The sequence below is a fragment of the Leopardus geoffroyi genome, chromosome D4 (genome assembly GCF_018350155.1).
Source record: "Leopardus geoffroyi isolate Oge1 chromosome D4, O.geoffroyi_Oge1_pat1.0, whole genome shotgun sequence".
Classification (NCBI taxonomy): domain Eukaryota; kingdom Metazoa; phylum Chordata; class Mammalia; order Carnivora; family Felidae; genus Leopardus; species Leopardus geoffroyi.
In genome coordinates, this window is record NC_059342.1 from 71,376,502 (window position 1) to 71,394,733 (window position 18,232).

At 41.8% G+C, this 18,232-nt stretch overlaps 1 protein-coding gene and 1 long non-coding RNA gene across 2 annotated transcripts in view; one reads left to right on the forward strand and one right to left on the reverse strand.

The window, feature by feature from the left end:
• Positions 1–5,168: 5,168 nt before the first annotated feature.
• The window catches only part of LOC123593579, a 94,729-nt gene continuing 81,665 nt past the window's right edge, over positions 5,169–18,232 (reverse strand). Inside the window, exon 3 of the long non-coding RNA XR_006710390.1 lies at positions 5,169–5,605. This is a non-coding gene — a long non-coding RNA (uncharacterized LOC123593579). The remainder of the gene's footprint in view (positions 5,606–18,232) is intronic.
• The window catches only part of MUSK (muscle associated receptor tyrosine kinase), a 92,398-nt gene continuing 87,394 nt past the window's right edge, over positions 13,229–18,232 (forward strand). Inside the window, exon 1 of the mRNA XM_045469647.1 lies at positions 13,229–14,175. Within this exon, the coding sequence (XP_045325603.1) occupies positions 14,097–14,175 (79 nt within the window). The 5' untranslated portion in view covers positions 13,229–14,096. The remainder of the gene's footprint in view (positions 14,176–18,232) is intronic.

The following is an 18,232-nucleotide window of genomic DNA, read 5'->3' on the forward strand; positions in this document are numbered from 1 at the left end:
ATATTTTTATTAAATTAAGTCTCCCGAGAGCATCATGGCTATGCATAAACCACATTTATTAATCCTGGCATAGCTCAAAGAGATCGCTGCAAAAATAGACTATGAATAAATTGACCACGTCATGCTTACTCAGTGTGCAGCATAATTTTCCTAGTGTTATTTTGTGCTGCTGAGCCGTTGAGTTGCTGAGGGGCTACATGAAGGATTCTCTTCCCCTGGGGTGGTATAGTTTTCAAAACTAGAAAATTCCTTTCCACGCAGTGTTGACATACATGCACACTTCCTGAGCCCTTATTTATCTAACATAGTCACTGTAAGTGTACTGCATTACTTATAGAAGATGCTAGAAGATGCATCTAGCATCTAGAATTCATTCAAGATGGCTGAATTCAAGCATGTAAAGAAGCATTTTTATAATCTGTGTGTGCAACTAGCAATTACTGCTAGGTAAGGTGAAGGGCAAGTCGACTATATTCATTTTCTGATCTTTCAACCTATGGCAAAAACTAGGGCTAGTCATTTTGGGAAGCAATTTACCAAGCTACTTTAACTATGGTGTTAACAATTCAAATGTATCATGCTTTAGGTTTCTTTCTTTTCTTTTCTTTTCTTTTAATGTTTACTTCCCAATTTTAATGGCCACTTCCCATTCCTAAACTCCCTGACCCACTCAAAACCCCCTGACGAAGCCGACCACTCCCATCTTCTCAGGGAACTTCCTTCTCTTTCCCACAAGAATGCACATGCCTGGACTTCCTCCAGCTTCTCTGGCAGCTGTTGACCACTCTCTCCTGCCTTATTAACGTGTTCTTCTTCAATACGGCCTCTCACAGTTGACATTGCTAAGGGCTCGATCCCGGGTCCTCACTTTGGCTCCATCTGTACTCACCCATGACAATCTGTGCTGTCTCATGATTAAACATCATCAGTGTGCTGACAACTCCCCCAGTTTATACTCAAGCCCAAACCTCTTTTCTGAGCTTCGGACCTAAATTGGTCCTACTTAGCAGACATTTTTATTTGCATTGTCACATAAACATCTCAAACTTCACATCCAAATAGAAAATCATCATTAAGAACATTCCCCCCCTCCCAAACTGGTTTTTAATCCAATCTTCAGCATCTCAGTTCCTGATACACATCCACCTAGTTATTCTATCCCAAAACCTCAACATCATTTCTGTTCCTCCTTCTGCTTCACCGAGTCCTGTTGTTCTGAAACCCCCTGATAGAAGAAGAATCTTTTTAGAACCTAATCTCGTAAGTGAAATAACATCACTTTTGCTGTGTTCTGGTCTTCAGAAGTGAGTCATTAAATCCAGACCACACTCCAAGAAAGAGAATTGTGCATTGGGGGGCCATCTTAGAGCCTGCCTGCACCACTCCAGCAACTGCCAGGGCAGGCTTGGCGAGGGTTGCTCTGACCCTTGGGCAGTGCTCTGAACCCTGCCAAGAGCTTCTCTCCTTACACTGCACATGGCCTACTGGAAGCAGTTGTCGATGTTTCCTTTGGACTCCAGGGCCTGGCCTAGTGCCTAGCCATGACCTGCTGAACTGAATTCAATTGGGCATCTCTAAGCCAGGGTTAGAAGATATAAACAATGCTGGGACTAAACTGAGAAATGAAGTTCCTAGGACGGGATGTTTCCTTTGGAGGTGATCTCACGGTGCCCTAAAAACCAATCTAACATATTTGAGGAATATGTGGTAGGAGTCTGGAACACTCCAGTTATAATGAAGAAGCAGAAAGGAGACAAGCAGTGAGAAAGAGGGGCGAATCTGTCATCCTGATAGGAGCTTCCACAATGGTTTCCAGTCTTCTGTGTCTGTTCATAATGATTCAGGAAACTCTGGATGAGGTTTGTGATTGAGGGAAGCAGAAAAGATGAGGCTATAGAAGGGAAAACCCTGGGGGACTCAGGTACCAGTTTTATCATAAGAGGAACCAAGGAAGGGCATTGGCTTACCGCTACCCTCAGGTCCCCAAATGACAAAGGCCAAAGAAGGCCCAAATCAAATATACTCTTTTCCTGTACACAGAATATGCCTTGAATTCCTGCTCACCATTTCCCTCCTAATTTAACCAGATGAGTAACACAGATAACTTTTCTTCTCTACCAAAGCATAGACTTCAAATATGTAGCACTCTGTAACTCCAGCTCTCCTCTCTCTCCAGCATTCAGTGGGCCTCCCAACAATCGCTTCCCCAAGTTGCAAAATGCAGCTCTGTGCAACTCAGCACTCCACATGCTACTATAAAGAAAAGGGCGGGGGGTGGGGGGTGGGGGAGAAGACCTAAGGGAATAAGCCAAGGAAATCTCTTTAATGCTTCATCCCCCTATCAAGAGAATCTACCAGCAAGGTCTAAAATTCTTAGGGAGAAAGAAGGATGTGGTTTCATTTATCCAGTCTTTCATCATAAAATAGGTACCAGGGGCTACAATACATCAGGAACTCTGTTAGGCACAGGAATCACAGACATAAAGAACACAAAAATCAGTGTTCAATAAGCTCACCTTCTTGTGGAGAGAAAGAGTCAAGATCAGCTAAGAATTCTACTACCTGTGCTGTGGGTTAAGAAAGAGAGGAGCCCAGAGTGGGAGCTTCTGCTGAGAGCAGGGGGCAGGCAATTTAGACTGGGGCATCAAATGAAACTTCTCAGAGAGGCCAGAACCAGGTGGAATCTTGAAGGACAAGCCATGTTTGGCTAAAAGAAAACAGGAGAGTGACATTCCAGCAGAAAGGAAACCATGTTAAAAGGCATGGAGGTCAGAACAAGTGTGGTGGTGATTCCGAGGCACCTACAGTTACTCCTTGAACAAAGAGTGTGAGGAAGGGAAGGCGAAGAAAGAGGGAGGAGAGGGCAGCAGAGGACTGCCAACAAAGGGAGCGTGGAGTTTACCCCCAAAGCAGCAGGAAGTCATAAAACATTCTAAACAGGAGAATGACGTGGGCAAATTTATATACTAGAAGGAGTGCTCTCACATCGGCGTAGAGAACTGATTGGTAGGGAGACCCACTCGCTGCAGCTTAGGAAGCAGACCATAAATTAATGAGAACTAAAAGTGGCGTGGGGAGGGCAGTGAGAAAGGGACAATCCAGATAGGCCTTCAGAATGTAAACTTGATGGGTTAAGGAAAAAGAAAGGTGTCGGGGATGACTCAGAGCTCAATGGGTTAGGAAGCCGAATAGAAGATGTGATATTCACTGAAACAAGAGATAAAGGAATTAAAAAAAAAAAAAAAAAAAGGAATTCCCAGGCTTTAGGGAAGATGATGAGTTTAGTATTGGACATATTGAGGTTATAGGACTTAGGATCAATTTCTCCAGGTACTAGCATCTTGGATTTATTTAAATTAAGACAGATTCTTTGGTCAGCAGAAATTTAGGCTCTAGGTCTTGAGAGTCTTGGAAGTTTGAATTTCATCAGCTCTGAGACTATAATACCTTCCCAAGCTCTCTCCCACAACTCCCCATAACTACATCCCTTTTCCATATAGGGCTGGGGCAGTTGGGGAACAAACAGTGGAGAACACCATAGGTGGAGATACAGATAGCTCTACTGGGGCTAGCTCTTTTCTCATCCTATCTTATCCCTGAGAGCACTTGAACATTGAGAATCATGTGTTACAAGTCAACCGAGAGCCATGTCAACCTGAAAAAGCTCTGAATTTATGCACAACTCGTATTTTTTTTTTTAATTTTTTTTTCAACGTTTATTTATTTTTGGGACAGAGAGAGACAGAGCATGAACGGGGGAGGGGCAGAGAGAGAGGGAGACACAGAATCGGAAACAGGCTCCAGGCTCTGAGCCATCAGCCCAGAGCCCGACGCGGGGCTCGAACTCACGGACTGCGAGATCGTGACCTGGCTGAAGTCGGACGCTTAACCGACTGCGCCACCCAGGCGCCCCAACAACTCGTATTTATTATACACATCGCATGTGCCAGTCACTATTCTGAAGTTCCTGTTTTCAAAGAACTCGCCAATAAGAAAAAGTGTGTATTTTCCAACTTTCCCGCTGACACCTTCACTTACAGGTGCTTGGAACCGGGTACAGTATGTGGAGGCATGTTGGCTTCCAGCTAATATTTTAGCTCAATGACAGCAGTAGAAAGCCATTTTAGAGCTGTGGCCTGTGAAAGTGGCATTCTGTCTCAGAGAGCCTTTTGCAACAATGGGGAGAGAAAGCAAAGTTTGAAGGTTTCCTGTCCTTCCTCTCTGATTGCATTGCTAATTCTAGTTAAATATTAAACGTTTTTAAGATTAATAATATTATATCTCAATATTATATATCTTGAGTTTCAGTTGCTTGTGAGCTAGCCACACAGGCGACTAGTTATACAGGTGTTTCCGACAGAGATTTAATTCAGAGCTACAGGTAAGAGTCATACATATTTAGATGTTTTCTAATGCTGTAAAATGGTCGAAACAACTCTTAGAGTATGGCACACTCAGGAGAGGTGTGCCAAAGACTTAACTTGGGAAAATAAACATTTAAATTCTGCATGAAGGAATGGGGCAGGGTGGGGAATTTATGAAGGGGACAACAAAAAAATAACATGAAAACCAGGAAATTAACTCTATCATAAAAAGGCCAAGTGAAGAAGAATCTTAAGCAAAAAGAATGGCCAATACTTTCACATGTTGAGGAAAATTCAAGTAAGATACATAACGAGTATGTACGTACGTATCTATTAGCTTAGCAAGTTGGGTGCTGTTTTTTTTTTTTTTTTAATTTCACTTTGATATTTAACCTTTGGCAACATGTTTCTTTTTCCCCCAGGTGGATTTTAAAACGTTATGTAGTCAAATGGAGTCATCCTTATATGACTTCTAGGTTTTGTGTCCTATTAAAGGTTTTTCCATGAGAATATATATATATATATATATATATACATACACACACACACACACACAAACACACATATACATTATAATGTATTTAATTTAATAAATTTAATTAAATTAATTAAATAAATTAATTTATAAATTAATAAATATAAATATAATATAAATAAATATAAATATATAAATATAAATATATATAAATTAATAAATAAATTTAAATAAATTAATTAAATAAAATACATTATATTCATATATTACACATTTATTCATTTAATTATATTTTAGATGTATATATATTTCCTACAAATAAGTGTGTGTGTGTGTGTGTGTGTGTGTGTGTATGTATCATGTAACTCGAGAGAAAGGGTTAACTTGGGAGGAAGGAAATGTTTTGGAAGGCTACTGGGCAGCTTACAAAACACACAGGAATACTGGAGAGGCACGCAGGAACCAAGGCAGTCAGGTGGCAAGCACCATGGCCAAGCTCTCGACCGAGGAACAGCCCGGTAGGGGTGACGCAGCTCCGCTGCTGACGCTGAGCATGGCCACCAGCGCTGCCATCACCGGACACAGGATACTGCTGAGGAGCCGCCGTGGCTGCGTGCTACTCTTGGCTCCGGTGCCATCGAACGCGTGATGCCGCCACCACTGGAATGAATTCTCACTACCTCCTTCTTTGTGTCACTTGCTCCAAATTCAGAGTCCCAGCAGACGTGTCTGATTGGCTGAGCTGAGGTCACTCATCTGTATCCACCTATCAGGGTCCACGAGAGTAAGTATTCGTTTTTCTCAGCTTACAGAGGCAGAGCTGGGCTTCCAAAACCCATACAAACATACGAAACGTTTCGGATACTCAGTCTAAGAAACAAAACCAAAAATGACTTCGCTATAGAGACTAATGCCTTCCTGGCAAAGAAGATTTTATGCTTTGTACTTGCTTATAATATGCCACCTGTAGTTGTCATAATTTTTTATATATAAAAACTTTAATGAAAACATAAATTGAGCGGCGCCTGGGTGGCTCAGTCAGGTTAAGGGTCCAACTTTGGCTCAGGTCATGACCTCGCGGTTCATGAGTTTGAGCCCCGTGTCGGGCTCTGTGCTAACAGCTCGGAGCCTAGAGCCCATTTCAGATTTGGTGTCTCCCTCTCTCTCTCTGCCCCTCTCCCACTCATGCTTTGTCTCTTTCTCTCTCTCTCAAAAATGAATAAACGTTAAAAAATTAAAACAGGGGCGCCTGGGTGGCTCAGTCAGTTAAGCGGCCGACTCCGGCTCAGGTCATGATCTCGCGGTCCGTGAGTTCGAGCCCCGTGTCGGGCTCTGTGCTGACAGCTCAGAGCCTGGAGCTTGTTTCGGATTCTGTGTCTCCCTCTCTCTGACCCTCCCCCGTTCATGCTCTGTCTCTCTCTGTCTCAAAAATAAATAAATGTTAAAAAAAAATTTTAAAAATTAAAACAAATTGAATAATATCATTGTACTGGACCCTTATATATATATTTTTTCAATTAGCAATAGTCATGCCTCATTGACTAATTGGCTATAACCCTGCTATTGCACAGAGCTACAGATGCTTTTTTTAAGACTTTATTTTTGAGAGCTGTTTAGGTTCACAACAGTACTGAGGAGGTACAGAGATTTCTCCTATTCTCCCTATCCCTACACCTGCTTAACCTCCCCCTCTATCAACATCATTCACTAGGGTAGTACATATTTTGGCAGAGATGAACTTATCCTGACCCATCATCACCACCCAAAGTCCACTGCTTACCTTAGGGTCCACTCTTGCTATCATATGCTCTGTGGATTTGAACAAGTGTATAATGACATATAGCTATCTTTATTATATCATATAGAGTATTTTCACCGCCCTAAAAATCATCTGTGCTCGGCCTATTCAGGCACTGTTCTCTTCTTCTGCCTATTCTCCCACTGCGTCCAGAAACCACTGATCTTTTTACCGTCTCCATAGTTTGACTTTTTCTACAATGTCATATAGTTGGAATCATATAGTATGTAGCCTTTTCAGATTGGCTTCTTGCACTTAGTGACAGGCTTTTAAGATTCCTCCACGTCTTTTCATGGTGCCATAGCTCATTTCTTTGGAGAGCTGAATAACAGTCCATTGTCTGCATGTGCCACAGTTTATTTATCCACTCACCTACTGAAGAACAGCTTGGTTGCTTCTAAGTTTTGGCAATTATGAATAAATCTGCTATCAACGACTGTGTACAGGTTTTTGTGTCAACATTTTTTCACCCCTTTGGGTAAATACCAAGAAGTATGACTGCTGGATCATATGGTAGGAGTATGTTTAGTTTGGTAAGATACTGCCAGTCTTCCAAAACGGCAGACTCCTTTTGCATTGCCACCAGCAACGGGTGAGATTTCCTACGGCTTCACATCCTCGCCAGTGTTACAGATTTTGCCCATTCTAATAGGTGAGTGGTAGACAATTTTTAATTTTTTTTTTGGTAATGGTTATTTTTGAGAGACAGACAGACAAAGTGTGCGTGGGGGAGGGGCAGAGAGAGAGGAAGACACAGAATCCGAAGCAGGCTCCAGGCTCTGAGCTGTCAGCACAGAGCCCGATGTAGGCTCAAACTCATGAACAGTGAGATTATGATCTGAGCCGAAGTCGGAGGCTTAACCAGCTGAGCCACCCAGGTACCCCAGGGGATAAATTAAAAAAAAAAAATCCCTCTGGCAGCAGCATCAAGGGTCTAAACAGCTTGTGCCAGCAGACTGAGGCAGGGTGGATGACCTGCAAGAACAACAGCGACCCCGCAGCTTTCTCTGGCGGAGGCCGATGGGACGAACGGACCTCCCCGGGAAGCATGGTGGAGGGCTTCTTCCCTCAGAATGATTTATACCATATGTGTGAACTTCAGGGTCTTTGAACTGTAGCCACGTCTGCGTTTTCCATTGGGTTTTCAGACTGAGAGTGGGGCTGGATGAACCAGGAAGGAGCACTGTGTTCATGCAGGCGACCAACAGGTTGGAGGTCTCAGAGAATAGAGAGTACGGAAAATCCAGACAGGCAGACCCGTACTCTGGAAAAACCCCTATAACATGCTGGGGTACCAAAGATATACTTCAGAGAGACCAGAGGTGGTATGACCGAGAAGCAGCTTAGTCTTTGGGGGTAAGCAGAGAGGCGGGGTAAAGTGTGATATGCTGATCGAATGACTGCAAAGGTAACTGTTGCAGACAAATCGGAGAACCGGCGTGAAGTCTCATCTGGTGTGTGGTTTGTGCTCTGGGAGAAGCTGGAACTCTTTAAAGAGACCAGCTGGGGTCTCCTTCCATTTGTCCTCCCGATCTACTTGTCCCCTGTTCTGTGCCTGTGGAAACTGATCAATGGGCTTTCTTGCCCTCCAGTTCCTTACTGGGTTTGGCCAATGGTGAGGATCTGCCAGAAATCAAAAGCATTCTCGTGAGCTACCTGAATCCCTCAACCAAAAGTCTTAGCTCCTACTAGGAAGCTCTCCCATGACTTAGTCTTTAGATTCCGATAAGTGGTTTTCTGCTCCTTCAACCCTCAGGCCTAGAGATGGTAAAAAGCACCTGTTGGTGGTTCACAGTCTCTACACTAATTCTTGCACTTTCCGAACACCTTACACCTATATATCTCCTTGTATTCTAGTTGAGCAGGCCATCTATTTCATTTTGGGACCCAGACAGCAGCCTAAGATATAAATTTATAAATTTTATATGATACAAGTTGATCATTTTAGTAGACTTCTTTTCCTTTCAGAAGTTCCTGCTATCATACAATTAAAGACTCCACTTTCTACATTCATTTGATTTTTCTTCCACCTACCCCCACCCCGTTGCCTGCTCACCCACCAATAGGCTCACCAGGTCTCCACACTCCAGCAGCCCAACTCCACTGAAGTTTTCAAGCTGAAAATCTGGTGTTCGTTTTGCCTTTATGACCCAATCTTTTCCATATTTGTCTCCAATCTACCCTTTCCTCTCCAACCACCTCATTGTCCTTCATGGGCAGGAACAGTGGACTCAGAGCTGGTCTCCCCTCTGAGAAATGAACTTAACTGCACATAAGCAAAATGGCCCCAGGTCATGGGCCATGTTCCCCAGGTGGACCCCTGAATTGACTTGAAGCTACCCCACATCACTGAATCTCTTTCCGGTTTTTGCTCCTTCCATTGTCCACGTTCCTACCTTCTTTGTGCTGCCAGTATCACCACTTATTGACTGTGTCTGTTCTCAATACATCCACTTTGCTCCCTAGCATCGCATTTCCCTCTCTCTTCTGGAATGCTGCTTCCCTGGACTAATGTATCACTAACAAATACCCTTTCCTCCCCCCACCCCCCAAAATAAACCTAACCATTCAACATCTGTCATTTGTGAAGCTGAGAAGGGCTGGTGAAAAAAAAAAAACACACTAGGGTGTACGATATCAGCATAACTTTCTAACAACAACCTCAACTGTGGGCTCTCTTATTTTCCAGAATAACTGTTTTAAATCTTCTTCAACCTCACCTTCTACTTCACAGAGATGATAGAAGTCATTAGATGAGGGCTCAGTAAACTTCCCCATTCTCACCTACAAATATGCCTACTTACCCCTTCCTCATCATCTCCTATTACAAGATCCAGTGCTTAGAGCTCCAGTCCCTCCTGCCTTCCTGGAGACCTTGAACTACCTATTATCTTTTCTTTTTCTGTGTCTTTAATCTCTTTCTCTCTACAGGATCCCTCACAGCACACCTTCAAAATAAATAAAGAATGACTTCTGGGGCGTCTGGCTGGCTCAGTTGGTAGAGTATGCGACTCTTGGTCTAGGGATTGTGAGTTCAATGTTAGGTATAGAGCCTACTAAAAAGAAAAAAAAAAAAGAATAAATTCTGTCTCTGTCCAACCCTTCCCTCCAGCTGCTGCTTGGCTTTCTCCTTGTCACTCTTCTTGAGAGAATCCTCCCCACATACTGTCTCTATTTCCTCACATCCTGTTCACTCTCCAGTCTGCATACACCACTCCAGGGTCTTAGCTCCTTCCCCACTGCTCCCCAGGACTGCCCTTCACCAAGATCATAAACCACTTCTATGATGCTAAATTCAGTGGAAACCTTTCAACTCCTTCCTACTTGACCGCTTAGGGGCATTCCACATACTCCATGCTCACCTTCTAGAAATGCTCTCTTCCCTTCCCTTGTGTGCCACTCTACTTTATTAGTATATAGCTTTCTACCCAACTAGCTGCTCTGTGTCTATCTCTTTTTCTAGCTCTTTATCTTTCACTGGCATTTAGAGGTTGGAACGTGTCATGGCTCAGATCTAAGGCTTCCTCTCCTTTCACGCGCTCCCTTCAGCATATCAGATTCACGTCTGTAGCTTGCACTGCAATCTACATTCCCAGGGCGTTTCACTTCTTGTAGAATGAAGCTCTTACTGAGACATACAAAACCCTGAGTGATCTCCCCTATCTGCCTCTGTACCTTTCCCCTTCCTGCACTCCAAACAATTTTCATTTCTATCACAGCACCATGGTCTCCATATCCCCAGCCATTTCCACATTCTTCTCCCACTGCCTGTTAAGAGTCTACGCCCACACCTCCCGAGTCTGGCTGTCTGACTTTGAGTTATCCTGCAGCGGGAAGCCAAAGTGGCACTTCCTCAGAAGAGCATTTCTTGCTTCCCTAACTAGGCCAGGCTCATTTTTTTTCAGGCTCAGTTTTTATATAATCTTACAATGTAGTGTATCTCTCCAGATTCTAATTTATTTATTTATTTATTTATTTATTTATTTATTTATTTATGTAATTGTTTGTTATTCATTCCCTCACGAGACATTAAGCCCCATCTCTTGTTGCTGAATGTCCCACATACAGTAGGTATTCAGTATAATTCATTCATTCACTGAACATTTTCTTTCAAGAGTCCTTTCCAATTTTATAAGGTATAGGCTCCAAAAATCCTGATGCACCTCTAATAGCTATCCTCACAGTCAATGGGGAGATCCCATCCATTAAAAAAAAATATAACCCTACCACTATCTCTTTGATTCCCCAGGAGTTTTCTGGAAAGGGCAATCCATGTGGCATTCATGACCCGTTGTCTGCTGACCAGTGAGGCAAAGAATTAGGTCATTGCCCTTTGTGATAATTAGAAGGGGCTCTTTGCCAAGCTTCACCAGATGTATGAGAGCCTGGTGCAGACCAGAAGCACTAACTTGGTGATGTGCTGACTCCAGCACGAATGGGGCTAGTGTCATCAGCTGCTGTGCAGCTGAACGCCAGTGTCTAGTTTGAGATGTGGCTCAGAACGGTGCTACTCGCTCTTTGATCCTACTTCCTGGGAGTTTTGGCCAGCTTCTGAGATGAAGAAGCAAAGATAGCAGAGGTAGCCAGGCAAGCTTCATTGGCGTATTTATTTATTATTTTAAATGTTTATTTATTTATTTAAAGTAAAGAGAGAGAGCAAGCAAGCAGAGGAGGTGCAGAGAGAGAGGGAGAGAGAGGATTCCAAGCAGGCTCCACACTGTCAGCACAAAGCCCAATGCGGGCCTCGAACTCACAAACTGCGAGATCATGACCTGAGCCAAAATCAAGAGTCAGACGCTTAATCAACTGAGTCACCAAGGTGCCCCTGACTGTATTTTATTAATGGGAAGACTGGCCATCCGCCTCACCTACTCTCCTCATGCCCTGAGGACTGGTGCCCAGTCTCACTCCACAGGGCTGACTAAGTCTGCTATTGTAAGGCACAGCAGATTGTACTGTAGGATAGACGGCCATTTCATATCAGGGGTACAAGAAATTGCTGCAAGGAATGTAACTGGCTGCCACACTTTGGAACCTGCTGTGGTGTTCCTACCTAAACCACACTCCTCATGGGCTTCTCTCAGACAATGACTGCTTCATCTTGAGCCAGCACTCTCCCTCAAATTCTAGCTTCAATTTTCCCTCAATGGGGTTTTGTCTCCCCCCTAACCCTGCATGGTACTGTGGTCACCTTCAGACTCAGGTCATGGTGGAATATGAAGTAGGAAATAACTTCCTGGGGTTCCTGGCCTAGAGGGGGCAGTTCCTACTGGATTCAAGACAGGTGTCATCATTGCTTGTTCTTTATTTCAGAGGAAAGGGGATGAAGAGTGCTCCCTTATAAGTCCTCCTCCTGGACATCTGAAGGAAGAGGGTCCTTGGGGGGCTCATAAATCCAAAGTCGACCAAATTTCCAGAACCCTGCACTTTCTCTAGTGTTATTTATGGAAATGATAGGTAGCCACACTGTTCATCCTGCTGATTCCTAAATTTCACATAAAAAAATGTGCTCATCTTATTGACATTCAAATTTCTCATGAAATACACAGCATTCACAGGATGTTCTCAGCAGAAACCTAATCAAATCTATATGTCTTCTGTTAAAATTACACTAGCATTATTTTGATTGCAGTTTAAGGACTCAAACTCATGTTTAGCCAAGCTCCCCAAAAGGGTGAATCTATTAATTTAAATAACAAAGAAGTCCGGTAGACAGATCTGGCTTTGCACATTATTTCTTGTTAATGGAGCACAGAAGCTTCCAACAGCCCTGGATAACCAGGTCCTCACAGGTCCTGATCTAGGAAGGAAGAACTGATTTAACACAAGCTCTCTATGGTTCGGTAGCAGAGGTGTTCCACATGGAAAATATTGACAATATATACAACAAAGGACATAAATTATTTATATTGAGCATACATTTAAAATTCCTATAAATAAGAAAAATAAAAATGATGTAAGAGGAATACAGACCAAAGCCACAGAAGAGGAAAATGAATAACAATAAAAATATGAAAAATTCTCATTACCAATAGTATTCAGTGAAATAAGTATAAATTAAAACAATGAAGTATCATTTTTACTCTATTTAAATGTAAGAATTCAAAGGTAAATGTTGATAAGAGTGTGGGGAAATGGGTCCTCTCAACACATTGCTGGGGAGCAAATATATACCATCACACATTCATAATTTAGACAATTATATTGTCAGTAGAAATGATGGGTATGTAGTAGCATGGTAAAGTCTCCAAGACATATCATTCAGTGAGAAAAGGCAATTTGCACAGTAGAACATTTCGGAAGCCATGGAGGTGCACCTTTAGGAAGATCTGCTGTAAGTAACTAATTTGGCTGGCAGCCCCCAGCTTCCAGATCCATGGACTCATGAGGCCAAAGAATGAGGATGCACCAATAAGGCAAAAATCTTAAAACAATGTGGTAAGTGCAGTGATAGACATGTGCACAAGACACACACACACACACACACACACACAGAGGAGGCAAACCCAATGCAACTTTGGGAAGATATAGAACTCTGGGTCTGGGATGGTCCCAGGAGGAGATCATGATCAAGTTGGGATGGATGTTAACTGAGTGCAGAGAGGGGAAAGAATTCCAAGCCGGCAGAACAGCCTGAGTAATTCACAGAGGGAAGAAAGCTGCATATAGAAACAGGTTGCTAAATATTAAGATAGAGGCACGGATTGTAACAGATGAGGCTAACAAGACAGGCAGGGGCCAGCAAGGCCTCCCATGTCATATTAGAGAGGTCTGAATAGGTTTTGATGCGGCCAAGAGGCACAGAAGCCTCTTGAACAGGAGAAGAGATCTCTGAGAAGAGATCAGACGACAACAAGACACAGTAGAGGAGAACAGACAGGATGCTATTGCCATCATTCAGAGAAGATGAATGTCTGGAAAGGAGACTGGGACAGCATTATACTAATTGGAATCAACGGAGGGGAAGAAATGCAGGAATATGGAGTTGGTACCATCTGTAGGAACTGGTAATGGGCTGGAGGTAGGAGGTGGCGTGAGCGATGGGGAGGAGCCTGATTACATACACCCAGGGTGCTGGCGTGAGCAGAGAGAGGTGGTGAACCGAATCAGATCAGGAAACCTATACCTCAGGGAATACAGTGATCGTTGCAAAGGCATCTGGTATTGTCCTTCTGCCACTGTCTTAAAAGGGATTCTAAAGGGATTTTCTTTCCCTTGTTCCTCCAGCACTACACTTGCATTACTGGCCTAAGTGGATACTCACCAGCTGGCCGTGTCCATCACTACAGCCAAGACTGAGAATTCCTGATTATACTTAGAGCCTGTGGAGCTGCTGACACAAACAGTCATTAGCAGACGACCCTTTTGTAACAAACTGTGCTTTAAAATGTAAACTGTTGGGGGCATTTTCCTTGCGTTGTCCAGAAGGAACTTTCTCCTGCCTGAGCCTGGATTAATCATGAGAGAGCTCGTCAACATTCCACTGGTACATATTCTTACTTTGGTTGCCTTCAGCGGGACTGAGAAACTTCCAAAAGGTTTGTTTGAGGAATCTTGTCTTCTTGTTGCCTTGTCACAGTTCTAAAGTGCATGTGTGTGCTCTGATCACGACCTATTCATATTATGGTGGGCTTGGGTTTTACTTGGTGAAGTAGGGGTATGATGTATGGAGAGGGAGCAGTTGACTGATGGTCTCCTTTCTACCAGTATCCCTCCCTCGCTTAAGTTCTGCAATAAAAAGTCTAGCCACACAGGGCATGCAGAGTCCTCACTTGTAGGAAAACATCAGCAGGTAGACTGCAAGTTATCAAGGTCCGTTTTGTTTATGCGTGTGTCAAACTTCAGGGTGGTCTAAATGGATGATGAAAACCTTTTCACATTAGGTTTGCTGGGAATATAATCAACCCTACTCCCAGATGTCCAGACTGTTTGCTTCTGAACAAAAGTCATTTCCATTTTCAGTTTCAGTTTTGCAAAATTCTTAGTAAATATTTTAGTTCTTAAAAATTGGAATTACAGAAAGACTCACACAATTTGCCTATATAACAAAAGCCTGAAGACAATGAGTTCTCAATAACTTTGAGGTTGGAGGCATGAGTTGGCTCAGCAAGAGACTGTGAAAGTTTTTTTTCAGAGCCTTTGGAATGTACCGGAAATAACACCACCTCAGGGAAAGGAAAGCAACTTAAGAAACTGACAAACACCTGTTGCAGCAGCAAGAATGTCCACAGTGATATGGTTTCTGGCCAGTGCATTATAAAACGGAGACTAGTGTATTTCAAATCAGGAAGAAAGACAGGAAAGTATGTGATTTACAAAGCGACTGAGGGTTTCTCTGAAAAATTTTTTAAAGACATGAAAAAGACTGAATGATGTCAGTTAAAGAGTTTTCAGATTTAATGTGTTAGAGTAAAAGAGTTCTGCGTTTTATGATACACTCAAATTAATTATTTTCCTTTTATGTTACTTTCCCAAAGAACTGAACACATTTGTATTGCGTAGGTCAATGAAGGTAGTATGTGTATGTAGATGGGAAACACAGCTTTAGATTTTGTGGGTCATTAGAATTTCTGGAGCCACAAGGGCAAGATTCACATGCTAATAAGATTCACATGCCAGTTCTTCACAAACAATCTGATTTTTGGAGACTTACGTTTTGTTTTCGTTTTCCATCTTACACAAGTAGAATAATATCTTCAGATGTATTTAAACATTTAATTGCCAACTAATAGGTTAAGGTATCTCCAGATAAGGAAGAATCTAGATCTTTTCAAACAGCTAATAATAGCCAGAAAGACTTAACATTGGCTTTGGATTATTTTAATACTTCCTGATCATACAACGGATGTCCGGTAAGGTAGCACCTGAATGTTCACATTTATAGATTGTTTGTTAAGTCTTATTTGTGCTCTCCTAAACCATGAAGTTACATAAAAGTGACATGGGTAAACGCTAACATTTATTAAACTTCAGTCTTATAAGGAACAAAACAATTGATTTTGCTGGTTCAAATCAGGATTTGGTGTATTAAAAAAAAATAAACAAACCCACCTCCCTGTATAAACAACTCCTAATTTATATTCTAGAATGAAATGATTTACAGTTTCCAAACTTTACAGGTAAAGCCCTTAATTCAAATGCACACCATCTCTATTTCGAAAAATTCAAAATATGGTGATCTAAAGATAAAGCCAAACATCTCGAACTTTGAATAAAAAAATCAGATTGTTAATCTGACTTTGTTTATAATTAACTTATTGCTATGATTAGATTATAAAACCAAAAAATTAAAAGAATATTTTGCCTAGTCTACTGTATTTACGGTAAAATTTAAATTAGTTACGGATTTAATACCAATCTTAGCCAAGAACACCAGGCCTAGTAGAACAAACATTCATTAATGACACACACCAGTTCTGAGAATAAACATTATCATAAAAACAGTCCTTAAAATTTTAAATGTTAGAGTTCATGGAATATATTGGTACAAAAAACAATAATATGCTATTATTTCATACTGCTGGAAATAATAAAGATGTTCCACACAAACTATCTCAGAGTTATTTTCTCTATTCTTGACAGAGAATAAAAAGAGTTCTGTAGCCAGATATCTTTTTCCTAAGTCCTTTAAAAAATGAATGAATTAAGGAATCTGCACAATAATGTGTTACAAAATGACAGATTTTTAAATAGCACAAGGTATTTAGTGGATTCTCTTCTAACTCCCCACATACCATTTCCTCAATAAAATTAATAATAGACTTTGTAGAATTATTAGTTTCTTGTTTTAATTTTAGTTGGAGATTCCTAATGTTCAAAGACAAAAGGAAAAGTCACTTGTTCTAAATAATTACGACTAGTGATACTTTCAGTGACGAGCTCAATATCATAACCCACAACTAGAAATTTACAAACCATCACGTATGAAAGTAACCAACGTTTCATTGAATACTCGCCTTAACCACATATTTCAATAATAGTGAGCGCTTTATCAGGGAATATTAAGTGTGTGGTGGGATTTTAATTCTGTAGAAGTACAGCAGTTCACGTAAGCAGTACTGAGTTTCTTTAATACGCACAAAGAACTTCTGTCCAAACTCCACCTTTTTAAATTACCTCATTTGCTCCCATACCTAGAAGTGTTTGAGCCTAAGTGATTTATCTTCAGATATATTTGAGTAACTTCCTCTTCTAGATCGTATGCATACAAAGATAGGGTTCACAGATTCAACATATGACTAAGTCAGAGCAGGCACAGCTGTCATTGAAATCCAGGACACCGAGTCCTGGATGAATATTGACGTACATTGAAAGAGCAACTCATTGCGTGTTTGGGGAAACACAGTTGCTTTAAATAATACTGCCCTTCAAGAACAGAGAGAAAGAGCAGAAATGTCAAGACTTCTGCCGTATTTCCAGAGTAGTAGGCAACTTCTCAGTGAACTAGGACTTAAGTCATGGGAGAAAGAGTCAAGGTGAGGGGGGAGAATGGGACCTGAAGGATGTGGCCCCATTCAAGAAAGTGAGCAAAGAGCAGACCAGAGTAATGCAGAGGAACTACGTGGGCCATGCTGAGGGCCCAGCTGGGGTTGGGAATTAACCTTTATAGTGGCCTTGATTTGCACCAGTGTTTCATTTCATCTAACAATACTATATGAACATAGACGCAAGCGAGGACAGCGGGTGAGACTAGTTCAAGGTTGGTGCTTCCCAGGGTCAGGGCAGCTGAAGGACTAGAGAGTAAGGGAGCTGAGATTATATGGCAACATACCGTGCAGTCTAGGCAGAATAATGAAGGCAGTGAAGTGAGGACATTTAAGGCCTGGAAGAGAGTGTTAAGATCAAGTTCCTTTTCCTAGTCTCCAATGTCTTTCTGTGTGACTTTGGGGATGGCACGTAGTATTTGTGAGCCTCCATTTCCTCATAAAATGAACAAGTGTGTACTAGTGCTCAACATATAACACTAGGTACTATGCTAAAGACGGTCAGTGATTGCTGAAATGATCGCTCTTGGGTAACATGAACATTTTAGACGGGTCTCTGTGGGGACTATCTCTTAACCCAAATGAATTCACCCAGGAGAGGCAATTTCAGAAATTCTGAACAGGCTGAACATAAACCCCTTCTGGTCTATGCCCAGTACCATTCCTGAAGGCAAGGACCCAAAGTGTGTTCTGTGACAAAGAATGAATGATACAATATTAATAAGTGGCTGAGATTATCAATGAAGCTTACAAGTTCCAAAGGCATAATAAAAAAATAACTTATATTTTATTGTATCGCCAGTAGAATAAATGTGCCAGTTTCTAAGATAAGCCAAATGATGAGCAATACTGAATATCCTCTTTCTTTGGGGAATCTGAAAATTTTCCAGCACCAAAGTGTTTTCTCATACTGAAAAAACAATACTGTATTCATGATATTAGAAAAAAAAACAGGAATATGTCCCAAGTCTGAGCTCTAATTTTACTAAAACAGAAAGGAGCAAATTCACCTGACTTCTTGGTGTTTACTCAGTCATTTGGTCATGTTCGTCAACAACTAGTCAATCAGAAGCTGGTCTGTCAATGGCCATGCGGTAGAGCCCATAAAAGG